This window comes from Notamacropus eugenii, chromosome 6 (assembly GCF_028372415.1).
Source record: "Notamacropus eugenii isolate mMacEug1 chromosome 6, mMacEug1.pri_v2, whole genome shotgun sequence".
Taxonomy (NCBI): domain Eukaryota; kingdom Metazoa; phylum Chordata; class Mammalia; order Diprotodontia; family Macropodidae; genus Notamacropus; species Notamacropus eugenii.
The window spans coordinates 332,107,457-332,134,989 of NC_092877.1; the positions used below are offsets into that span (position 1 = coordinate 332,107,457).

Below are 27,533 nucleotides of genomic sequence, written 5' to 3' on the forward strand. Positions count from 1 at the left end.
TTTATAAATAAAAAGAAAAAATATATAAACCCAAGCACCTGGAGCAGTGCCTTATAATGCTCCAATGGATCTTTCATCTCACCCATATGGGCACTCTCTCGAACAAAGTAGATCACAACCTCTCCCTATCTCCCACTCCATTGTGAACCATATCCACATCTCCCCATAAGTTCAAAATAGAGGTATCTATCCAATACGTTGGTGGCCTTCCTCAAATTGGCTTGGTATTGTGTTGATGCAAGATGGCCCTAAATCACTTCTCATCATCAGTAGGTGACAATGTACTATTTTTTCTTGTTACAGTAGTCTCTTAATAAATTCTTCTTGAACTGAATGTATAATTATGCATAACCTATTAGCCCATAGTTCATATAATGTTCAACAGTGGTAGGGACTTTAAATGAAACCATTACACCTAGATATTTAACACCTTTATTTAATACGTTAGGCACTACACAGAATATCCACCTTGAAGTGGGATAAGGACTCTGGAAACCGCTTGTCTTCTAATTACAAAATCGACTTTGTCATGTCATGATCAATATCAACGCCAGTCAAGTCCTGATAAAATTCCAGGCCTCAGCACTGGCAAGCCTCTACCTGAAGGCAATTTTTTTTCAAATTTACAATTCAACTCAATTGAATGAGTATTTACGGTATCTACTATGTGCAAGACACTGTGCTGGGCACTGGGGCCATAGAGACAAAAAGTTCTGTGGTTCTAAGGTGTTTTTAAATTAGGTGAAAGAGATTTTCACCTTGGGGGCTGGTTGGCTTTGCTTGGTAAACAGGACACACTTGGCACCTAGTTCAAGCCTGATGAAACAGCCACAAGGTTTCCTAAACTCTACAGGTAACAGCATTTTAGACACTTTATACAAGTGGAAGAATGAATAAATTAATGTCAATTTGAAGCTTCATAACCATCCCTTAGGCTAGAATAAATAACAGCTGGCTAGAATAAAAGTCAAGGGTTGATGGAGTGTAGATAATGAAGCCCACTTCTCGCCTCTTGGTAGAGAGGTGGGAGGAGGAAATACTGCAGATGGTATCAGATGAAGTAATTTTACTGGTGGTTTGGTTTAACTGCTTTTCATCAATAAAAGCTGTTTCAAAGGTCAAGGGTTGAGTTGACAAAATTTACATAGAAGATCAAATTGACAAGAATATCAAGGAATTTTATCAGAGAGATACTTTTACTAATCAATCTCAAATTTTACCAATTGATATAGTTATAACTGGTGTTGATTATCAAAGCTTTCATGTCCTGGATTAAACAAGAACAACAAGTCAATGCTATGGATTAAATAATCAAACATTAGAACTAAGAACATGCAATAGATTGTAGGGCTAGTTCTAAGGTCATTCCCAGCTCTAAATTGGAATTATGCTCTTTGATTAGAATGCAAATGTCTTAAGGGCAAATATTGCTTCCAGGTTTTCTTTTTATTCCCCAAATTTAATAAATGTTTGTTAAACTTTTTTATGAATCTATGACACTATTGTTGGACAAACTCTGTCATCATAAAACACTGTGATTATTTAGTAAAACAAAAAAAATTAATTAGACAAATCATTGTATGGCAACATGGACAAAAACTCAAATAACTTAGGAGGTCATAAGATCATAGATTTAAAGATGGAAGTAAACTTAGAGAGTATCTATCTACATTTTGCATGATATACTATAATAAATTCCAAATAGATCAATGATTTAAATATTTTTAGTTGTTAAAAAAAAGCTGAATGATACATTTATACAAATTATGGAGAGGAGGAAAATTCTTATCTCTTCAACAAATGGAAACAATTATAGGAGAAAAGAAGTGAAGGTTTTAAGAATATAAATGCAAAAAGTTTCACATAACAAAATCAGTGAATACGGAATAAAGTAAGAAACAGATTAGGGATATAAAGTTTTGGCATAAATATTTATGTAAAAAATTTTAACATACAAAATCTATAAGGAATTGAATTTATAAGATTAAAATGCATTGTCCAGTAGATAAGTGTCTAAATTGTATGAACAGGTAGTTATCCAGAATAGAACCCTCAAAAAAAAAAAAAAACCTCTTCCAGCTTTAATAATCTGAGAAAAATATGTTTAACAATCATAAGATGCCTTTTTCACACATTAGCTAACAAAGATCATTTTAAATAGTAGAAGTCAAAGCTGAAGGGATTCTGGAGAAACAGCTACATTGTTACATTTTGGATCAAGCTATGGATTGGTGCAATATTCTTGAAAAGCAATATGGAATTTAGAGAATAAGAACTAGACAATTTCATATGTCAATTTCATACACAACTCGGACAATATCCTATGAAAGTTATGGGGAGGAAAAAAAGACCTATTTGTATAAAAATAAAGAAGAATTATTTGTAATAGAAAAATAATAGAAGCATTATTTGTAAAAGAAAAATTGAAATAACCTATGTTTCTTGTGAAAGACTGAACAAATTGTAGCATATGAACATAATGGAACACAACTATACCGTAAGAAATGGCAAATATAAAAAATATCCCCTAAATAGAAAGGCACATGAAACAAAACAAAATGAAGGAATCAAAATGAGAAAAAAATATACAATTACATTGTATGTTACATTACAGAAATAATTATCATAATAGCAATAAATTTACAGAAAAGAGTTCAGAAGTGAATATGGAAATACTGTCTTGTTAAAGTTAATACACAAAGTTTTATAAAGAAAATTTGTAAATAACAGAAGCCAATTATGTATTTCCATCTGAAGACGAAAGGTATATGATAGACTCATTATTGTTTGTGTAGCTGAATGTTTATTGCTGTCAATGTTTATAAAGTTTAGAACTCTGAAGACACACCATTTCAATAAACCCAGGTGATTTCCGTATCTTCAGTCATTGCAATAGCATACACTTCAACATAGTATGAACACTGAATATCAGCCAAAATTATATGCTTGGGGCTTCACTTACCCTATAACAATACAGGAAATTGCAGTTCCTAAAAATGCATATGTTAAAATTGATCCCAAATTTCGGAAGAAATGTCTCTAGAAAAGAAATAGCACAATAAAAATAGTGGATAATGATCATGGAGAAGAGAACAATTTTTATAAAGAAAAAAACACATAAGCATTTGATCACAATTTCAAAATTCAAATTTTAAACCTAGACACATTGTATTGTACTCTGATGACTCTTGTAGAAGTATAACTCAAGAGCTGGAAAAGATTTCAGAGCCCATTTAAGTCCTCCCTCACTGAGGGAGATCCAATGATCTGTCCAAGGTCATACAGGTAAGAATTGGAGCCCAAGTACTTTGATTTTAATCAGTAGGCTAGAGTAAATTTTTATCATTCTGTCTCCTACTAGATACTCCTGAATAAGTTAATGAGATGGTAGAGGAAGAGAGAAGACAGGACAACAATGAACTGAATGGTTCTAAGAAAACCAACATTTTGCCTTGATAATTAGACCATGATTTATAACAATGTCAACCTAGAAGGTTATAGATTTGTATCTGTATAACTGATATGTGCATGACACTATCAAGTATTTTAAATGAATAAATCATTGGTGATTTACTAAAAACTTTCACTATCAGAATTACTGGGTCTTGAAAGTAGGCATTTAAGTGATATTGATATGTACAAGGTGATGTGACGAGCTAGAAAGGAAACTGGCCTTGGAGCAAGGAAAGAGAAAGCTCTGAGTTTGAATCTTCGCTTGGTTACTGGTTGGCTATGTGACCCGAATGACTTATTGAAACTATGAATTTCAGTGTTCACTTCTGTAACTCGAAAATAATAAAACCTATAGTAACTACTTTGTGGGGTCTTTGTAAAGATCAAAGAACATAATATGTGTAAAGTATTTTGCAAACCTTACTTAAATCACTATGTGAATGCCAGCTGTTACTACCTGAAGGAAAAGTAAAAAGTTGGGATATGAGGTAATCCCAAAGATATTTCTTACTTCAACATTTGAAGACTCATGACCTCCTCAGTATAGACACTTCACTGCAACTTAGCAGAAGCTCTTGAAGAGCTTCTATGGACATTCATCAACCTAGAGCCAACCTGGTGATTAGTTTCTCCTAAGTTAGACAGAATGGTGGTTGGAAAAGAAATATAGAAGATGGACTCATACACAACATCTTTCCAGCTTGGACCAATTTGCCAGAGTTTGTGTTCATTGGATGTAGTCTTTTAGAAATCAACATCACTCCCAACCACAATGAGGTATCACAGTAGTACATTAGTGGGTGGGGGAGATAATGTGTACCCACATCTGAATGTTTGGAAACATCCAAGTGATTAGTTAGATTTTTCAGCTTGCTCCTAGATGTGGCCAAATTGTCCTTCTTATTGTTTATAATATACTGTACTCCATCCCCATCTGTGCCTTTGTTTGCTGTCTCCCAAGCCTGGAACATCATCCCTCCTCACCTTCAACTCAAAGAATCCTTCCCTAATGTAGTCTTTTACATGTAGTCTGTCTAGATTTCCCCATCTGTTAGGGTCCTCCCATCAAAATTACTATCTGTCTGTCTGTCTATCTATCTATCTATCTGTCTGTCTGTCTGTCTATCTATCTATCTATCTACATTTGTATTTATATAACAGACATTGTCTCCCCTAACTGGATTTAAGTTCCTTATGGGAAGTACAGCCCTTAGCACAATGCCTGGCACACAGTAGGTGTTTAAGAAATGCTTCTCGACTAATTGACTTTTGTTTTAGTCTCTGAATCCCAAGTACCTACTAAACTGTCTGGCACATAGTAGGTACTTAATAAATGCGACCAACATGTTTTCATGCAAACCTTTCAGTATCAGGCATCCAAAGAAATCGTCAACACTTCAAATCTGAACTTCCCCATGATAATTTATAACAATGACATTCTAACACAGGGGCATCTTTACCTTTCCATGCCATGGACCCATTGGGAAGTAGACCAAAGCTTGTCGACCCCTTTTCAGAATGATATTTTTAAATGCATAAAATAAAATTCATAGGATTACAAAGGAAACTAAATATATTGAAATATAGTTATTAGAAAAAGTTTGTAATGTTCAGTTTAAGAACCCTTGTATAAATGAATTAGACAAACACTTTCAAGAGGGGGAAAGGTTTCTGTATTTTACCTCCTCTTACTTAGAGTAGAATTGTCTGGCCAGATATTAGATTCTTCTACTGGAGAAGGAGATAGGAGGAGAGCTATCACCCAAACTTACCTTCTTTAAACTATATCCAGCATGAAAGATAATTGGAGGCAGTAAAACATTGAAGAAGATTTCTGGATCAAATGTCATCTGCCAAGAAAGACAGACAGGTTAGTTTAGGAAGGTACCACTTTGGTTCATGAAACTTATGCTCTGAGATCAGCTGTGTAGTGATTTGGGCTTTCAAGGACTAGAGAGCATTCATTTCACTTCACTAGATCATTAACAAAAGCCAAAATGGAAAAGGACATTCAGATTTAAGTGCTTAAGAACAAAGGTTTGTTTAAAGACAAGACTTCACATGTGAAAGGTATACATCTATCTTGTAAACCTAAAATGAAACCTCAGGAGACATGGCCAACAAAGACACTATTTCCTCTTTTACTCTGACTTGTTCTTTCTCTCTTTATGCCAAAGGAATTTGACAGTCCATCAAGGCAGTTTCTGGCCAGAAGATTGGTCTTAAAAATTTCTCCTACATCAGAGACACAACAACGCACAGTGGATAGAGAAATGGTCTTAGGATCAGCAAGACCTGCATTCAAGTCACAGTTTTGATGTATATTGGCTGTCTGACCCTAGAAAGCAACTTAAATCTTTGAGTGTGCAAGGTACCTCTTAGAAAACCAGGTGACAAATACCATCGGTAGAAGAAACTTCCTCATCTTTGAACTCCCTACAAAGATCCCTACACTTCAAATGTCACTTTTGAAAAATTATTATATTTTGCAATTGATCATGTTTTGTAATTCTTGTAGATAACTGGTTATTGGTTCCATTCTAGAGGTGAAAATATCAGATTTAAATTTGAACTTGCCAATGGTCATTTATGGCAACGACAGTCTAATATAGGGGCATCTTCACCTTTCTATGCCATCGGCCCATGGTGAAGAATTGGAAAACATTTGAAGGTGAAAAATTAATTCCTGAGTCATTTTTCTTTGACTGTTTATTTTAAAACAGTGAGAAAACCAAAACTGCGTGACTTGGTACCTAAATACTCTTGTCTGTCATAGGACTTGGTAACAGCCCAGGTCAGACAATAGGGGAAGGCCCAGATCAAGGATTAGACAGACTTATCAGGATAGGCAACAGAACTGAGGAAGGTTTCAGAAGGTAATAGCTATAAGTATGGGCAGGTACATGAAGTAACAGGTGAAGGAGGGAATTGTCAAAAGGAGGCAGTTGGTCATTTTCAAAGAAATCTATGTGTATGGTAAGCTCCCACTAGGAAGGGGTGATTAGAGTTATCAGGTAGGTCCCTAGTCCCTAGGAGAACTACAGATGTCAAGGTACAGTACCACTTCTAGATATACTCATCTTCCATAATTCCCATTTACTCTAATATCAAAAATATTTTTCTCTGATAAGGAAACATGGTCATTCCCACATCAATGCCTTTGCTAAACCTAATAAACTTTTTCCCTCCCCCACTTGTTGGTTTTTCATATTTCAGTGTTTTCCTTGTTCCTCCTTCCCTTCCTTATGTAAGCCCTGACCATCCTTCAAAACCCACCTCCACTATGAAACCATTTTCTAACTACTCCAGACTCCACAATAAGCTCCCTCCTTTGAATGTCTATTTTATTTATAATGATTACTATTCTTTACATTTAGATAGCCCTTTAGAATTTACAATGCCTTTTCTTTAGAACAACTCTATAAGGCAATTCCTGAGAGTATTACTATCCTCGTTTTAAAGGCGAGGAAGCTGAGAGTCTTTGGGGTTATATGATTTATTCCCTTAGCTAGTGAATGCAAAAGCTTGGATTCAAGCCCATGTTTATTGATGCCAAAGCTTAGCACTCTATTACCCACTGCACTGCTGGAGAAGGAGAGGGAGAGGGGTAGATAGATAGATAGATAGATAGATAGATAGATAGATAGATAGATAGATTGACAGACAGACACATAGGTAGACAGATAGAGATACAGATCTCTCTCACTCTCTGTATATACAGAGACAGACAGACAGAGATAGAGAGATAGACAGACAGGTAGATAGATGGATAGATGGATGGATAGATAGATAGATAGATAGATAGATAGATAGATAGATAGATAGATAGATAGATAGAAGATAGACAACAGAAGTTGTTGTTTGCTGTCCTTCCTTCTCAAAGAGGACCACTTAATAAATGACTTCTTTTTTCTATAAGCTAAACATTGTGCTTATACAACACAGGCTAGCTGTAAATCGTTCTCTAGGTTTTGGGGTTTTTTTTGCTATCTCCTTACCTATGTTGTATGTGGCCTAAGGATATGGACCAGCTCTGATATTTCTTTTTTCCTCCTTCTCCCTCACCCCCCTGCCCCACCAAGGTTTTCAGCATTTAATATAGGCTTCTGTTGATTAGAGAGTGCCTATAAAATCACCAGTAGAGTATACTTGCCAGCTGGCCACCAGTCTTCCATTGCCTTGCCCAAAAGCAGATCCCTGCAACATTTTTGTTGCAAGGCACTTAACCTTGATGACTTTAACAAGCACTCTCAGAGAATGACCACAGGATCTTGTCACCATAAAGTTTAGTGCCAGAAAGGACTCTGAACCCATAGCATCACAGATTTAGAGATGGAAGGGACCTAAGGAGTCACCTAGCTCAACCCTCTCATTTTGTAGATGAGGAAATTGGGGCCTAGAAAAAAAAAAGATGCAACTTGCTCAAGTAGTATGGTGACAAAAAAAAAAAAGCAACCATAAATTCTGACTGATTTCTACTAGATGTGTGACTGAAAAAAATATAAATAAATTAAAAAATAAGGATGAAGATTAATCAAAATTAATTATATGGACCCAGGGCAATTTTGTAAAAATTATATTATTCATTTTATGCCAATGTTGACTTTTCTCCCCTTTTATTTGCTTAATAGGAACTAATGTGGGAAGGGCTAATTTGTCATAATATTTAGATGGACAACTCATTTTACCTGGGTCTTAGTCTTTTTATTTTAAAAGTATGGATAATAGGACTTGTACAATCCATATCTCAGAGGTGTTTTTTGTTTGGTTTGGAAAAGCATTTTATAAATTGTATTGTAATCAGAAGACCTAGGTTCAAAACATACTTTGAATAATTACTATCTGTGTGATCTTGGGTGAGTCATTTAACTTCCCACTGGACTTCAGTTTCCTCATTCATAAAATGAGGAGGTAGGCACTTGTAGGGTTAATAGAATATACAATCTTCCCTATCCATTAATAGGTCTATGTGACTACATGTCAATCATGGATGTCTTGCTGCTTTGAATTTTAGCTCAGTTCCTAGCTGTGATACGTCCTGAGTCACACAGAGAACCTTGGCAGGTTCTAAGTCAATTAGGCACTAAGCACATAGACTTTCAAGATTTTCAGCCAATCAGGGGTCAAATCTTCATTATATATTGTTGGAGGTTGGCATTTTGCTTTGGGGTTCGCTCATGAGAAGCACCTTTGGGTTCCCTGGACCAGACTCTGGGTAGTTGTTTGTTAAGATTCCCCCACCACTGACTACTCAGATGTTGGTGCTCTCCCAGTCTGGTTGTATACTTAGGTGGTACTATTATTCTGTTTAGATAGTTGGAGCCCTGTCTATTGAATTCTTTCTTGGACTGCTTACCTGTGCTTATCTGTCTGTTAATTAAAGTTAGATTGTTGACCCCTTTAAAGCTGTCTTTCCTTTAAAAAAGCAGATCAAAGAACCTGTGCTAGCAGTCCACCCTGTGTGCTCATGTGGTTGCTAGTATAGCCTTATAGAAAACAGAAGTTATTAAATGGAGTCTTTGGAGGCTAAATCCAATGCTCTTAGTGCTATGGCATGCTTCTTCCTCTAATGCTGATTTTCATTGCTTGTAAATTCTAATATTTCTAATTAATCTCCTACCTATACCAATTGATCTGAAATTCCAGTTTGTAAAACAGGCAGTACTTTCAATTCCTCATCCTGCTCAAATAACCATTCTTATCCTATACCAATATCTTGGAGCATTGGTTAACTTGTCCTGTTCTGCTCTCCATACTTCATGCACCTCTAAGGCTGACATGGCTCCAGGAAATGTCATAGTAGTGAAGATGACAAAGACTCAGAGGTATGACTCAGTCCTGAGGTTGGATGCCACCTTCCTCTCTTCTCCTATCCAGACCACTGCTTCCTAAACAAGCCTGGCACAGAACCTTTCTGTATATGGCCATCTGAGCTCCTTTTTACCATTTCTTACTAGCAGTAAGAAGGGTGACATTGTTGGAGAGGGGACATCTGAGGCACATCATGAAATATGTCTTTTATATGCACACATGTTTGTCTAACTCTGTTTCTATCTAGATGGATGTAGATATTTGGATGGTTAAACCATAGGAAAGAGAGTTTCCCTGTATTTTCTGGCAAGTTCCTTTATATATCACAAGACAACAAAATGTTGAGAGTACTCCTAACCTAGATTTTTTGTTGTGGTTTCCATGGACTTGCTCATCCTTCCATGGGCTTGAAGGAATGGAGGTTTTTATTGAATAAAAAACACTCTCTTTCTGGTGTTCATAGTTCACTACTTGATGTCCCAGCTATCCAGTCTTGGTAATACAACCTTTTTTTTTTTAATCAGAAAGATGTTCAATCTAGCAACCAATCAGCAGAGTTATCCATAATTAGTACACGATGAATATGGGTTTTCTTCCAGAATGCCAATATTTGGGGGCAAGGGGTGACACTTTCTTCTTTTGTCAATCCGCCATACCTCTAATCCTCCACTAGTTCTATCCTACCATGAAAGTGTGATTATATCCTATTAAAGTAGATTACCCATCTAATACTGTCTGGCCAGATGACCCTGGAGTGTTCAGGACCAACATTAATAGTGGCAGACTATACTGGCCTTGCTAACAACATTTTGGAAGCATGTCTCATAATCTCTGTCTCAATCCACCAATTGAATGTGTTTCAGGTCGTAGAATTCCTAGTTATAAAATTTCCAAACTGTTTTATGAATCATGACGCTAAAATCTTTGGAAAGAGGCTCCACAAAAATATAAAAAGTTAACATACAATAAATATTTTAATAAGATATAATAAAAGTTTTTTTTAAAAAAATATAAAGTTAAGAGTGTCCCTGATGATTTCAGATAATAGCAAACCTGGTGGTGATACAGAATGAAAACCTCTGAGAATTCCGCACAAATAAAAATAAATTCATTAATTTTAGAAAAATGATTAAACATTTAATATATGCCAGTGTGCCAAGTATGCAAATTCAAAAAGCAAGACAGCATCTGGCCCAAAGCGTATATAGTGTAATAAGAGAAGACATTACACATAGTTGAGGGGAAGGGCAAGGGAGGGATGCTTTGATTAGAAAAGTCACAGGGATGGATGATGAGTTCAGTGAAGGGTAACTAGTAGGTACTCCCTTTCCCACATGAGACCATCAATTTGATAACTGTTCCTAGAACCAGACACAGAAACATGAAGAGATTAAAGGGTACATACTTTGACATGGCATGATGATGGCTGGGGAGCAGCCACATGGTTACAGAAGTAAAAACAGGAAGGTTAAGAAGTTCATGAGAAATAACAGGTATGGAGAATGCTGTTTTTTTCTAGGTGAATGTTGTTTTTTCTGCTTCCACTCATCTTAAAACTAGTTATAACACCTTGCTAAGTGTCACTGACTGTTCTTCTGGTTCTGCACATCAAATCTGTCCCTTGTTCACACCCACAATTCCTTCTTTTTAATTCTCTTGTCCAAAAAGCATGCTGGCCAAAGGTCAGGCAGGGAGAAAATTTTTAAAAGCCAGAATGAAATTTAATGCTCTTTCCTTTTATTTACCATTCTAATAAAGATGAATTTTTAAAAGAATACTAGACTCAGAATACAAAACTCTAGGTTGTGCCACCTCCCTCCTGCTCCAGGCCATGAATTAGCTGTTTGCCTTGGCCAAGTTACGTGGTCTCTATAGTCCTTAGTTTCTTCTTCTATAAAGTGAGGGGTTTGGATTCTGGATGATCTCTAAAGCTTCTTCCAGTTATGGTACTTATCCAGGAAATGCCTTGCCTGAGATAGTCTCACTATATAAATTGGTTAATAAACTAACCAAAAAATTCAATTAAAATAACCCATTCTACAATGAGGCTGGCTAACTATGGTATTACAGAATTTGATTTTCTGGTACAGTGAGATAATATTGGCAGAATTAGATGGACAAGGTGCACACTGTAATGAGACTATGTATAAACAAAACAGATTTGTGTTCTTTACAGACTTACTGAAAGCTTAGAGACTACTAAATCAGGATTCTGGGAGGGACTCCAAACCCTGACAATTTCTCAGAAATGGTTGGATTTGCCATTGTATCAACTTCCAGATGGCGCGTTCACATCAACTTTGACTAGAAATCAAGTTTAAATTTTATATGGTCCTGGAAGTCACATACTTGAGTCCAAAGGAACTAAAATGTTGTCATATTTTGAAAAGGTAAGTCAAATCCAAGTTGAGAGAGGAAATTATCATAGTTTATAGCACTTAGAATTAGGCTTTTATGAAATAACTATTAGAGGCCATTTTGGTTGCATTTAAAATCTTTTCCCTCAATCTCAATTTTAAGATGTTCCCTTATGTTTTATCTGGTACTGTTACTTGGGGCAAAATACCTGGATGAGGAAGTCTAAGATTGGAAGCATCCCCTGCATTCCCAAAAAGGAAACAACTTAAAATATTGGGATGAGGCTTTTAAAGCAGCTGAAAATAACAAAGACTAAAAAAAAGTATCAGTCTGCTCACACTGCTGTAGGCTGTTTTAAATATTATCTCAGTTATTCAACAATATTTGGCTGGAAATTGCATAAACATATGGTCACCGATGATAAGCAATATGCAAACTTCCAAAAAGAGACTGGAGATGAACCAAGTCTAATTTTCAAATGCATCAGAAAGCAATGTATACAAAATCCTGTTTGACTCCAGAGCATAGAGACAGCTGGTGACACAATATGACTTATTTGGGAAGAAATAACAAGAGATCTACCAAACCGTTAAGTCACACATGAACACAAGAGCTATGGGAAGACTGGTTCCTTATGGGGGATACTCCTTCTAAGGAGGTCCTCTTAGAAACACTACTTAATTAACCCTGACAACTTCTCTGAGGAGAAAATGGAAAACATAATTATCCCCATTTTCCAGATGGAGAAGCAGAAATCAGTGACTTGCTCAATGTCACTCAAAATGACAGTCACAGTAGGGAAATGGCCATAGATCCACTGACTGCTACAGTTTCCCAACAGAACCTGAATTTCGCCTCAGTCAGTTGGATTATAGTTTTTACAGAGGAGGGACAAGAAAAAAGCAGCATCTCAAAGTGATTTCCTCCCACACGCACTTTGTTAATGTTAGAAGACGAGTGTGAGTTAAATCATCTTCATTCATTCTTCTAACAAATATTTATGGAACACCTATAATTTGTGATGTGAGACAACACTCAGTATTCGACTTGGAGTCACGAAGGCATGGATTCAAATGCTGCCTTGGATACTTATTAGATACAAGACTCAGGGCAAGGCACTTGCCAATTAACTCCCTAGAGTTAGACCTTATCTACTTATGAATTTCATTGGTGCCTAGTCTAGGGTCTAATATACTTAATGGGTACCTAATAAATGAATGATTGGGGGAGGTAATTCCCTAGCTGCATGAAATCAGAACACAGTTGCATTTGCAATATTACATGCAAAGGACAATGCTTAGGTACTGTGGGGGTTCCAAAGACAAATGACCAGCTCTCTCCTGGTCCACTATTTTGGGCAGTCCCTGGCCCCCTTTATTCCTTCCTTTGAACTGCCTTACTGCTCATATCCTGAAGGTTTTAATCCTTTCATCTACAAATTTCTACTTGGGACCCTGCAATCCTGGTTTGTGAGCATCTCAACTGGTCCATTAAGGGCTTCTCTTTACTCCCTATTCCTTGGCCATCTTCTCATCAGCCAACCTATACTCCTTCTCTCCCCGCCCCCCTCCCCAAAGCTTCCCAGTTCTGAAACCATGATTAACTCCACCCTGCTATTGCTCCTGGAAGGGATGTGTGCATGAGTGTGCTGGTAAATGTTTAACAACCAGCTCTGGGAGAGAGGAGAATATGGATGCAGGGCACACTTGTAAGTTTAACTTACATTATTGCCATTTTCTCCATCCCTTTCTTAAGTCCAGACAATCAACAAAAATCAAGCCCTGATAATTTCCAAAGTGTAAACGCTCACACTGAAAATTTTAATATAAGCCAAGCCTGTTGCTCTGACTCCAGCATACTCCCGGACCATGTGTTAAGCAATTCCTATTAACCATCCCTGTATCTTTCCAGACAAAAGTGCCTCTCTCAGTCTACCATTTTCAAGTTATAATATAAAGATCATCATAGCAAGAGCTGTCCTTGCTTTGGTCTTTGGGTTCCAATCACTTAATACTGGGCTTGGTACATAGTAAGCACTTAAATGTTTCCCCACTCATTCACTAACTCATTCTCAGCAAGTGCATAGAGTGCTGGACTAGGAGTCGGAAAAAACTGAGTTCAAATCCAGTCTCAGCCATGTATATACTATATGAAAATGGCCAAGTTACTTAACCCTTTCTAGCCTCCGTTTCCTTCTCTGTAAAGCAGAAATAAAAATAGCACCTACCTCCAAGCATTGTTGTATGAATAAAATGAAGTCTCATTTACCAAGTGCTTTTCAAACATTAAAGTACTGTGTTATCCCAAAAACAGAGATGAGATGTGTATGTAAGGAGGGGGCACACAATTAGAGGGCCGAGGAATAGGTGGTTGTTGTTGCTTAGTCATTTCAGTCCTGTCTGACTCTTCATGAATCCATTTGGGGAAAAAGATTGGAAAGGTTTGCCATTTCCTTCTCCGGCTCATGTTATAGATCAAAAACTGATACACACAGTTAAGTGATTTGCCCAGGGTCACACAGTTATCCAGCATCTGACGTTGGATATGAACTCAGGAAGATGAGTCTTCCTGATCCCAAGCCCAGTGCTCTATCCAATGTGCCACCTAGCTGAGGTGAGGTACGGGACACAAATAACTAGAATGAAAAGTAGAGTGTAACAATACTCATAGGAGTGGGACAAACAATCTGAAAGTGAATTCTGAAGGGAAAGATTACTTCCTTCCAGCTTTGCAAACATTTCCACTTCTCTGGCAATTCATGTATAGCAAAGGTATTCAACCTGTAGCCTGTGGACCAAATTTAGCTGCTAGATACTTAAAAAAACTTATGTATGTATATATATGTTTACATACATACATATGTAATATATACACACCTATACACATAATATATATATATATACATACTACATACATACATATGTAATATATACACACCTATACACATAATATATATATATATACATACACATGTGTGAGTGTGTAATTAGCTCACACACAAGGTAATTGCCTACCAGGACTTTCTTTAACACTTCAAAAGACTGCATGATCTCATCCATATGGGAACTCTTTCAGTAAAAAACTGAAAGACCCATCTCTTTTCTCATGTTGTATGATTATTGTTCATTATATTTCCCAGAAATCTACATGGCCTTTATCCAACTCCTCTTCTACCCAAAGTGCTAGTCCTTCCTCTAGCTCTTTTAGCATTTTATATACACTAATGTAACACTCATAGAGTCTTCATGTTTTCCTCACTTTTAATGAATGGCTGGTCCAGCCACTTTTTTAAAGTATCCATTTTTATCCCTAGTGATTTCTTCAGGACTCCTTCTAACCACTCAATGTCTCCCACACATGAAATATTGGTTCCTGAAATATCTGGTCACCTGACCAAACTTGGGCAAAGTTTGAATTTACCATACATTTTCATTTACAAAATTTCTGAAATCAACTTGAGAGTTACCATTAGTGACATAGGTCTGGAATGACTTGAATTGAAACAGACTTACTGAACGTACTCCCACAGTTCTTCAGAAAAAGTCATTTGGTGAAATACATGTATTCACACTGACTTGATCAAAATTTATTCATGATTTGTGCAGATCTTATAACAGTTTTATAGCAATATTTTCTACTTCTCAGATAGATCTATGGTATGATTGATGGGGGTACTCCCTCCACATGTTCAGATAATAACTTACCCTGGCCTTTTCTGTCTTGACACCATATTTTCATGAGTTCTAAACAGAAGATTTTCCCAAAGCACTGGAGGCCCTCCTCTGGGTAGTCTAAAATAGCATGGGCTGCCAGAGCAGTGCTCACAGGGTCCATCTTTGCTCTTGCTCTATGACTGGACTACTTTCTTATCTGATCAAGGAAGTTCCTGATGGTGTATTTTATCCTACATGATCATATCTTCATGAAAATGTCAATCATCATTAATAATGGGTGGTCGTCTACTTATATCTGTCACGCATCTCTCTGTTGCCCTTTGTACAATCTGTATTTTTGATAATCCAGAAATTTTACTGTTCCATGATTTGCAGTAATACAGTTTCAGCAGAACCATAGTGACACTGAAAAGACAGACTTTTGTGTCAGAGAACAGTTTAGGACATTAGAAAAGACTGCATAATTTTCTAAATTCAAAACACCTTATTTTCTGCCTTCTATTCAACACTGAGCACAGTTCACTACCCTTCTACAATGCCTGCCCATGATACACATCTTGATGGACTAACTCAATGGCTTATCTATCCAACTTTGTACTATAAACTGGGCAGTATACATTCTTCATCCACTCAGTTTTTCATCTCATCACTTTTGAGGGACTATGGAAGCCCTGGAACATTCCAGATCTTAATGCACGATGTATCTGGAGAACATGACCATCTAAAGAGGGAACCTCCTTCCATGTGCACTCTAAGCAGGACATTGTTCATGACAGTAGTGAAGAACTCTATTATGAAACCTGTCTGTTCTTGTTCTGGGCCTCATGTGATATTGATAATCAGAGACCACCATTTAAGAATTATCCACATCAAAAAGATCCCTGATCAAAGTGCACTAGACCTACAGCTGAAGGTGACTGAGATCTTAACAGTCATCATCTCCCAAGTGAACAGTTTTCAATGGTTCCCTGGTGCCTTAGGTTAAAATACAAACTTGTAAGTCTTCCTGTTCTTATTTCCTATTACGTTTTCTCGCTTCTCTCTTCTAATTAAAAAGGGCCTGTTGGCTGTTTCCCATCAATGACATTCTTCTAGCCTCTGTGTTTCTACACAAATAACCTTCCTCTCCTACACCCTTTCAAATCACAAATGTAGCCTCCTACCCGAAACCTTTCTGTATCCCCTTAGTTGTTAGCACCCTGACCTTCTTAAAATTACTTTGTACATATTTTGCATTTCCTTCCTTATGTATACCTTATACCTTTATACTAAATGTATATACTTGAAGGTTGGGATTGTTGAGTGTTTTCCTGTGTATCCCTAGGACCTAACATAACATAGGTGGTAGGGATTTAATAAATGCTAAAAGAATTGAATATAGCCCAAAACATCCACATGTTACAGATGGGGACAGATAAAGTCCAGACAAGTAGAACTACTCACCTAGGGTCACACAGTTATTAAATGGAGGAGCTGGGATTTGCACCCAAAACCTTTGATTTCCAAACCAGAGCCCTTTCCCACTGGCTCCTAGATCAAAGTATCAGTAGAGCAATGAATCCTTGTAGCTTTATGTTATACTATCTAAATATATGAGCAAACTCAGCTTGATATCAATGGAAATTTTGATGAGTGTGCCTTTCTGTCTTCACAAATGTCAGAGATTCTTAACCTTTCTTCTGTCATGGACCCCTTTGGGAGTCTGATGAGGCCCCTTCTCAGAATAACATTGTAAAATATGTATATAAAATACATAGGATTGCAAAAGAAACCAATATAACGAAAATATAGTCTATTCATCTATCTATCTGTCTGTCTGTCTGTCTGTCTGTCTGTCTATCTATCTAAAAGTTCTTGGAACCTGTGATCTAACTTATTGATTAAACCTACATACATACAACTGTAGTCAAATGTGTCATGTGATACGGTCATTAGAAAACTCTTTTATGCTAATAGTGGTTTATTCATCAATGATCTGCAATACAACCACCTAATATTTCTCTGTCTTATCCCCAGGGATATCATAGAAGACATTTAAATGCCTTGTTGAATACAGATGGTTTGCTGAATTAGCCTTAGGATTTCTCTTCTCTGTAATGCTTATAAGCACATCAAAACTTAAAAGGATTTGGCATGCCTGTGTTTAGATAACTCATGGTGCCTCCTAAAGATCACTGTTGTCTTTGCTGATCACAATCATCTATCTCTTCAATAATCCATTCTAGAATTTTCCTGTTAACTAATGTTAAACCCATTATTTCTTAGCTTATGAAACTATTAAAAAAAAAACTTTTAAAAAACCATCAGGACATTTGTGTACCTCTAAGTAGCCTTCCAAGATTTCCCAGCTTACTCGGAGCAGTGAGTTCAGTCACCACATTTACAAGGGTTCAGTCCCATGGGATTTTTACTGACTCTGAAGATATAATATATTTTCACTGTCTCTTTGTACACATTTTTCCCCAGTGGCTTGCACTCATTTTATAGGGCATAACATGACATGCAGTTTATAATATTTTGTGAGTTGTGTGTGCTTGTGTGTTCTCAATCACAAGATTTCACCAGAGAGTAATTAAATGTAGAAATGCTAGACTGACAAGAGCTGAGCAAGCAGGGATATGCAGCAGCATCAAGCTATCTCATGCTGATTTGAAGGAAGAAACTGAATCAGCAGAAAGTAGCTGCCAAATAGAACAGATTTAAAATTCAAACGATCTTTGCTTGGAAAGGTCCATTTTTATAAAATTCTACTGTGTGACAGTCTAGCTGAATCTTTCCTGGGCTAGCATAGAATATTTGAACAGAAGGTAAAAAGTATGCTTCCTATATATGGAGGCAGTCAGGGCTGACCCTCAGCAAACTTGTGGAGGGAGGTTTTAGCACCTCTCTATTCTTTATCTCCTCACACCTCTTTGGTAGGGAGCCTTTGAATCCTGTCCCTTCCTGACACCCAGCGAACTCAGCTCTTCTTCCCCTTTCTCTTCCCCTACCCCCCTCCCAAAAAGAAAAAACACAACAACACTCTCAGAGCCTTTATTCACACCTGGGTACACAAAAGTGATAAAGGTATTAACTTTCCCAGGGCTCTTTATATTTAAATAGGCATCAAAAGTTTAAATTAAGGGAATTTAGCTGTAATGGGGGGATCTGAGAGATGATTTATCAGTTGGAGGGAGTCCTGGGGCTTCTCCAGTTTTCCTAAATTACAACATTCATTAGGCTACCAGATCACAATTTCAGCTTATGTGTAATCATGGTCCTCCAGTCAAATGAGAAAGAGAGGAAGGGAAGGAGGGAGAGACAGAGACAGAGACAGAGAGAGACAGAGAGAGAGACAGAGAGAGAGAGAGAGAGAGAGAGAGAGAGAGAGAGACAGAGAGAGAGAGAGAGAGACAGAGACAGAGAGAGAGAGAGAGAGAGAGAGAGAGAGAGAGAGAGAGAGAGAGAGAGAGAGAGAGAGAGATGGAAAGGGAGAAATGGAAAAAGGGCAAAAAAAAGTACTGGATACTGGGGGCCAAAGAACTTCTTCTACTTATTGATTTATTTTTAGTTGTCAGCATTCACTTTTATAAGATTTTGAGTTCTAAAATTTTTCCCTTCCCCCCTCCCCAAGATGGCATGCAATCTGATATAGGCTATACATGTACAATCCTATCAAATATATTTTCACATTAGTCATGCTGTGAAAGAAGAATCAGAACAAAAAGGAAAAGTCGTGAGAAAGAAAATACAAAAGAGAGCAAATAATAGGCTTCGATCTATATTCAGACTCCACAGTTCTTTCTCTGGATGTGGACAGCATTTTCCATCATGAGTCTTTTGGAATTGTCTTAGATCCTTGCATTGCTGGGAAGAGCTAAGTCTATCAAAGTCGGCCATCACACAATGTTGCTGTGTACAATGTTCTGCTGGTTCTGCTGACTTCACTCAGTATCAGAGAGGAACTTAATTTGAGTCTTAATTTTACCACTTTTTAATTTTTAATTTTACCATTTATCTGTCTGACTCTAAATAAATCACTCAGCCTATCAGGGTCTAAGTTTCCTCATATGCAAAATGACAGAGTTGGATGAGATGACCTCTGATGTCCTTTCCAGCTTTTGATCTATGACCCTATGATCCCTTAAACATTTTCTAAGGTGTAACACCTTGTATCTTGGCAAGGATAAAAGCTGTGATGGTTAAAATCATACCACCATTTCTGCAACCAGGAACTCAGATGCAACACGTCATAGTGGCTTATCCTTCAGTAGGAGCCATTAGGGTACAGTGGCAAGAACAGATGCCTACATTATTTTCTCTTTTGTGCTACTTACTAGCTGTGAGACCTTGGACAAATGGCTTCATATCTCTCAACCATCCTTTCAAAAAAAAAGTATAAAACTCTTTTGGGGGGCAGGGTTGGCCTTGATGTTGTCTCAAGTTCCTTCTATCTAATACACTATAAATCAAGGAGGGTGGCTAGGTGGCACAGTGGATAGAACACCAGACCTAGAGTCAGAAAGGCTCAACTTCATGAATTCAAATCCAGCCTCAGACACTTACTACCTGTGTGGCCCTGGGCAAGTCACTCAACCCTGTTTGCCTCAGTTTCCTCATCTGTAAAATGAGTTGGAGAAGGAAATGGCAAACCACTCCAGTATCTTTGCCAAGAAAATCCCAAATGGGGTCACAAAGAGTCAGACATGACTGAAATGACTGAACAGCAATAGTAACAGAAATGAATCAAGGATGGGCTAAAAATAGAACTTCCTGAAGGGAAAGATAATTGATATAGATATATAATTAATTTACTTGTTTTCAGTTTTCTACAATCATTGCCAGAGGTCTTAGATTTTCTCCCCCTCCCTCCCTGAGATGGCATGTAATCTTATATGGATTCTACACATAATTTTTATTAAGCACAGTTTCACATTAGTCGTGTTCCATAGAGGAATTAAAATGAATGGGGGAAACCATGAGAAAAAACAAACCAAAAGAAAACATAACACAAGAGAAAACATTCTGCTTCATTCTGCATTCCACTTCCATGGTTCTTTCTCTGGATGTGGATGGCATTTTGCCTCGAGTCCTTTGGGAATGTTCCAGGTCCTTGCATTGCTGCGAAGGGCTAAATCTACCAGAAAAATTCCTTGGACACCATGGAAAGGGTCCCACATGTACAAAAATGTTTATAGCAGCTCTCTTTGTGGTGGCCAAGAACTGGAAATTGAGGAGGTGCCCATCAATTGGGGAATGGCTGAACAAGGTGTGGTATATGAATGGAATGGAGTACTATTGTGCTATAAGAAATGATGAACAGGAAGACTTCAGAGAGGGCTGAAGGACTTACATGAACTGATGCTGAGTGAAATGAGCAGAACCAGGAGAACACTGTACATGGGAAAGATAATTCCTGTGCATTAAATACACCAATAAAGTGCAAATATGTTTCTTGGGTTGATGGAATAAAAAGGGTATTGTCAAAAGAGAGGTACAGAAAATGAAAAACATGGAATTATTTTTATGTTTTCATGTCTTTGTGGCCTAAAATCAAAATAAGCAACATGGCACAGAGGACAGAGTGCTGGATTCGGAGTTGCTCTAACGCTTCTTCTGAGTGACCAGAAGTGACCCTTAAATCTATCTGGCTGAGTCTCAGTTTTCTTATCTCTAAAGCAAGGATGCTGATGCCTCTCAGACTATCTCACAGTGCTGTTGTGAGGCTCAAATGAGACAATATAGTTCAAGCACTTTATAAACTTTAAGATGCTATATAACCGTCAGCAGTTATTGTTGTTAATATCAGTAATAAAAGGAATAAGATACAAGAGTAAGAGTATTGAGGGTCATGTCTGAAATTCTATTTGCTGCCAGGTTTCATTGGTTGTAGGGAAATAACTGAGAATAACATAATCCCCCCTCTGCATTCTTTCCCTCTTCTTTCATTCAGAGGTCTAACTTTTAGGACAAAGGTCTAAGGCAGGGGTGGGGAACTTGTGGCCTTGAGGCTACATGTGGCCTTCAAGGTCCTTGGGTGCAGCCTTTTGATTGAGTCCAAGTTTTACCCAACGAATCCTTTTATTAAGGCAACTTGTTCTGTGAAGTTTGGATTCAGTCCCAAATGCCACACCTGAAGACCTGGGGGACCACATGTGGCCTTGAGGCTGCAGTTTCTCCACCCCTAGATAAGGACTAGAAATCAGGGGAAAAGGCTTCTGAGAAGCAAATGCCGGCTCCGTAGCCTTGGTCCTTTATTTACGCTGTAGGAGGGGCAGAACTACCTTGGGGCCCTCAGCCAGAAAGCAGCCTGAGACACACAAGATTGATGCATCAGGATTCAGTGACAATTGTGAGAAATGAGACCTGATAGCAGAAGAAGGAAGTGGACAAAACTTGTAGGAAAACTTGGCACTCTGGAGCTATTTCACTTGAAGACAAACAGTCACACACACCTCATTAACCCTCAAAGGACTTGCCAGCTTCCAGTCAAGTAGAACAACTGAGGTACATCATGATGATGCTGAGAGATAAAGGGAAGTATAAATTATGTTCTCTCCACTCTGTTTCACAAGGCCATTATGGTGGAATGGGGAGACCACCGGAGTGGGAGGCAGGAAGCCCGGATTTCCATCTCCACTCTTGACTAAGAGGGTTTTGGACTTTGGGCAAATCTCTCCAGCCCTTGGGAGACTCAGTGTCCTCAGCTGTAAGAAAACCAGTGTGCCAGAGGTGGAAGAAGGAAGGCATATGCTTAATGATCTGGGAAAGGCAGTATGATGTGGGTCCCAGTGCAAAGAGCATATGTGCTGGCATCAGAGGACCTGGTTCAGATGCCACTTTGACCTCTCACTTAACTATATGACATGATACAGGTCACAATCTCTCTAGGCTTCATTTTCCTTCTCTGTAAGATGAGGTGGTACAGAGGAAGGAGTGTTGGACAAGGACTCAGGAAGACCTGAATTCAGATTCTGCCGATGAGACTTAATAGATGTGCGACCTCTGGGCAAGTCACAACCTCTTTTGTTCTCCATATCTAAAATATGGAGATCATAATAGCACCTACTTCACAGGGTCGATGTGAGGATCCAGTGAAATAATTATGTGATGTATTTTCCAAGCTCTAAAGCATCATGTAAATTAGCTATTAGTGTTGCCAATGTTATTATTATTTCTGACTTACTGATTTTCCAGCCGTAACATGCCACAATTCTAGTGTAGTTTAAATGTATAAAGGGATGGTCTATGTTTTAGCAACTGTTCTCCTTAAAAACAATTAAAATAAATTCTGTTGAATGAATGATCAAACGATCAAAAAATGATCAAATGATCAAAAAAGGAAAGGTCTCAAGCAATCAGGAACACTCACTTATATGGAGGCCCTCATCACTCAGTGATGCTAAATAAATGAGGTGTATCTACACATAACCTAACAGGGACATGTGATTATGAAATGATGTTACTGTCTGAAATAAAGGTGTTTTACATGCTTTTCTGCATCTTCTTTTGATGGAAGATTGCTGTCATGTAGTCTAGGGGAGTAATCTGGGACTTGGAGTTAAGAGCCCTAGATTCTGATCCAAGCTTTGTCATTTACTAGCTGCATGACCAACAACAAGTAAGTGAGCCTCAGTTTCCTCATCTACCAAATGGGGATGGTAATAGCTGTGCTACCCATCTTACAGAAGGGTGAAGGGAAAGCTTAGTAAACCCACAAGCACAATAAAAGTATGATCTGTACATTACATCATTGTTCAGTTTCAGTTGACACTCTTGCTGTTGGTTGAAAAATGAAAGGCAGGTGGGAGGAGGGGGGATCCTGTATAGTCAATCAGAATGAGCCAAGCCAGGGTTGTAGCTGAGACCAGTAGAGGGAAGGGTGAAGGTAGGGGAGGGAAGGGTGACAGTGAGGGATGGGATCCAGATGGAGAGTGAACCCTAGGAGTTGACAGACACCATGCCAATGATCCAATCCTGGACGTTAGAGAATAAAATCATTGCAACATCAAAAACATCAGGAGTAGAGACCAAGGTGCCAAAAGATTCAGACACCCAGGAGTCTGAGATGAAAGGAAAGGGGTCAAGAAACATGAAAAACATAAACTCACCCGAATTTAACTATCACAAATGATGATTTGTGGAGTTTAAAGGCATTCGAGACAACTTGCACTTTCTCTTTATGGTATAAGATTTGTACTTGTAGCCATGTACAGATACAGATGTTTTTACAAACCACAGGTGTTTTAAACCTGTGGTCTGAAGACCTCCAGAAGGTCTTTGGATGGACTTCCATTTGGATGGGTGGAAAATAATATCTCTATTATAGTTAATATCTGTATTTTTGTTTCCTTTGTAATCCTATGTATTTTATTTGAAAACATCATTCTAACAGGGGTTCATGGGTTTCACCAGATTTCCAAAGGGATCCATGTACACAAAAATGTCTAAGAGTCCTTGCCATTAACCAATCTTCTCTGTCATAGATACAGAGCTGAAGGAAACTTTTGGCTCATCTAATGAAATGCTTCATTTTACACATAAAGAAATTGCTGCCCAGGGATTTAAAGCCCAAAGTCACAGAGCAACAAATTGCTGAGTCAGAATTTAAACTGAAGTCCTCTGTCTCAGAATCCAATTTGTCCAAGAACAAACAGTTCAATGTCCTTCTGTGCAAAAAGAAGGGGAATTAAACCCACAACCCCAGCATCCCAGCTTCAAGCCCCCGCTGTGGCTCTGAGTTACTACTAAATACCAAGGGTGACTTTCATGTGTTCAGAGAATCTTCAGCAGAGGATAAAACCAAGATCAAAGGTTGGACAGGGTCAACTATTGGACGTTTCTGTAAGCTGAAGAGCAATCAATAGGCAGATGGATTGAGGAACAGGAAGACTGATTGCCACAGTGCATTCTGGGAAAGCTCCTTTACCATGGGATTCAGATGGGGCTAGTTCTTTTCATGGTTTTTGGCTTGCTTGTCTTTGAAGCTAGGAATCTTCCTGAGATTAATGGTGTGAGTGAAATGATGATATTTCCCTTAATTCCTTAAGCTCTCTTCTTAAGATTAGAGTTGAAATTCTGCCTCAGACATTTATTAGCTATGTGACCCTGGGCAAGTTACTTCAGTTTCCTCTTCTGTAAAATGGGATGATAATAACAGCATCCACTTTACAGTGGATCAAGCAAGATAATGTAAAGTTTAAAATGCTATATAAATGCTAGCTACTATTATTATTGGATGACATAGACCATTTTTTTAAACTTGGTAGTACATGCCAGGACTTGTGGTCCACTGGTCCACACTTTGAGAACCAGTCATCTCTGTATCTCCGCTATGAGGCATCAGAGTATAACTTCAGTGAAAATGCAGCCTAACCCTGACTATTAACAATTAAACACTGGGGCTGGAGGCAAGAGTAGCTCAGAGATTTGTGGATTTGTGGATTCTGTTGGTTTCCATAACTTTCTAGATCACCAGTAAGAGCTAAAGTGTTTATAAGAAGAGCTTCTCAAAGTCTGGGCTACAGTGTAATGAGCCAGACAGCAAATGCCATCATAAATCCAGCCAGTCAGTCCATTTAGGGACCAACTTTGACTTCACTCTCCTATTCCTCATTATACTCCTAAGAACATGTACAAAGGTAACATGACTACAGAGAACTGATGAAAAGAGGTGTAAAAATTCTGCCACAGAGAAAAGAGGTGACCTTGAATTGCCTCATTCATACTGACCCTGCTTCCAGCAATGTCATTCCCTACCTTCTGAAGCCAGAATTATCAAGTAAAAAGAAAAGACTGGAAAGAGGAGAAATTATTTTCAAAGAAATAGAATAAAATAAAAAACATTCCAATGCAAGGAGCCACAGCAGTCAGCCAGAACCAAAATCGGAGTACCATTTTGAAATTTTAACATGAGTGATGTTAAATAAGGCAGGAAAGGAGAAATGCAAAGGAAAGAGAAGAGCTAAAGGAGAAAATGTTTTTAAATGACAAAAACAGGAAGGAAGGGAGGGGGAGGAGGAAGAAGGGAAGAAAAAAGAAAAGAAGAGAAAGGGTGAAGGAGAGAGGAGAGAGAAAATATAATAAACTTATATAATTAACTACTTTTTATATAATCACTTCCTTAAAATCTTTCTAAAATATCCAGTATTATCAATCTAATTGATAATAGCTACAGTGAATTGCATATACAAAGCACATTATTTTTATTGGTACAATATAGCAGATGAATTATTTAGCTACATAGCAATAAGAGCTTACTGCAGAATTATTCCCCTATCTCTACCAAGAGATAACTTTAGCTGATAAACAGGAAGTGTGTGCTCAGCACAGCTATCCCTAGGTGGCTTTCTTTAACTTACTAAACTACTGGCAACTGGTTTGTAAGTGATAGGAAGTGATAAGTTTCTGCTGTGCTGACAGCTTTAGGAGAATGGAACAAGCCAGCTGGACCTCCTCACCTGAATCATCTATTCACACCTCAAATCCTATGTAGCCAAAAAGGAATTTAAAAAGAGAATTTCCTTCTCTTTCCTACACCCAAGTTAGTTCCTCCCCCTAACTTTCTCATTTTTGTGACTAAGGGACCCCTTGAGCAATGGTTGCTCAAGATCTGCTCCTCACCCACCCACCCTCAAATACAATGTCACCAAATCCTATAGATTTCCCAACATTTTATCTTCCATTCCATATGATTAAATCTAAGTCATCAAATATTAATCACCTAATACTTGAAAGGCATTCTGGTAGACAAACTCTCAAGGAGCTTATATTCTAAGGGAAGAATTTGGTACAGGAGGAATTAAGCTTATCCTTTAAACAAAGGTAGGGATTCCAGGAGGAGAAGGTCAAAGGTGAGAGGATTCAGTTCCATTTGTCACTGACATCACACTATGTCAGGTGATCATGTTTGAATTACTAAAATAACCTTCTAAAGGGCCACTCCAAGCCATCCTTCGTACAGTTGCCTTAGCAAAAAACACTCCTTTGATGGTGTTACTCACCTGCTCATAAGCTTTCAATGACTCCTTAATATCTACAGAATAAACTCCCAGTTTTCTCAGCCTGGGATTCACGACCTTCTATAATCCAGCACTGAGCTGCTTCTCCAAACTTGTCTCCCACTTTATCAACGAACTTTATGTACCATCCAAACTGGCCTATTTTATTATTCACTGATTATACACTGGATTTTTCCTACCTTTGCCATGACATCTCTTTCCCTCATCTCCACTTATCAAAATGTTCTACCTCCTTGAAGACCCAACTAAAGTGACATCTCCTCCATGAAGGCTTCCATGATTATTTATCTTAAGCTGAAGTCATCCTACCTAGCTCTGAATTCTTATAAGACTTTGCTTATACCTATTTTACAGAGAAAGAGTTGATATATGGCACAGTGAGTAGAGTGTTGGGCCTGGAGTCAGGAAAGTTCCTCTCTCTGAGTTCAAATCTAGCCTCAGACACTTACTAGCTGTGTGACTCTGGGCAAACCCTGTTTGCCTCCATTTCCTCATCTGTAAAATGAGTTGGAGGATGAAATGTCAAATCATTCCAGTATCTTTGCCAAGGAAAACCCCAAACGGAGTCATAAAGAGTCAGACATTACTGAAAAATGACTAAACAACAAATAAGGAATGCACTTTATAAATTGCAAAATCATTTGTATATTTGAGTTATCATATTACTACTATTGCCACCTCTCTTTGAACACATCTTGTCATATTGCAGCTATGAATATAGGTTTTTAAATTATGGCAAGATGGAATTAGATTGACCCAAGAAGCCTGGGGGAGAACTAACTCACAGTCAAAGTCAAGAGTTCCAGCTGTGGGGTCTTCAGGGCTAGAAGAGCCAAGAGTGATATTGTTTTATCCTAAGTATTCGAATCTGTTCTTGAGGGTAGTAACTGTACCTTAGAATGATGTCTGTATCCCTCACACTAGCATGCAGATGGTAAAGGGGAGGCTTACTACATACTTCATGAATGACTGAAGAAAGGGATGAACTGAGATGAGTTAAATCATCATCATCACCTGTTCTTCCATAAGCTACTGTCTTGAACACCACATTAACTGAAGAACTAAATTAGTAAATTAGTTAAATGAAACTTATACCCTCAGAACTTTTTTAGACACTAATGGTGAATTTTTATCATCCCTAACCAATAAATTCACACAATAGATTAAGGTATAGAAGTCAAGGCAACTGAGAGCAGCAGTGTATAGAATGCCAGGCCTGGAGTCAGGAAGACCTGAG

The 27,533-nt window shown here is 38.0% G+C and overlaps 1 protein-coding gene across 1 annotated transcript in view; it reads right to left on the bottom strand.

Moving 5' to 3' along the window:
* Window positions 1-27,533, bottom strand: part of SLC9A9 (solute carrier family 9 member A9) — a 727,593-nt gene that overhangs the window by 649,553 nt on the left and 50,507 nt on the right. Inside the window, exons 3-4 of the mRNA XM_072618220.1 lie at window positions 5,226-5,303; window positions 2,963-3,039 (exon numbers count right to left, since the gene is read on the bottom strand). Coding sequence (XP_072474321.1) covers window positions 2,963-3,039; window positions 5,226-5,303 — 155 coding nt within the window. The remainder of the gene's footprint in view (window positions 1-2,962; window positions 3,040-5,225; window positions 5,304-27,533) is intronic.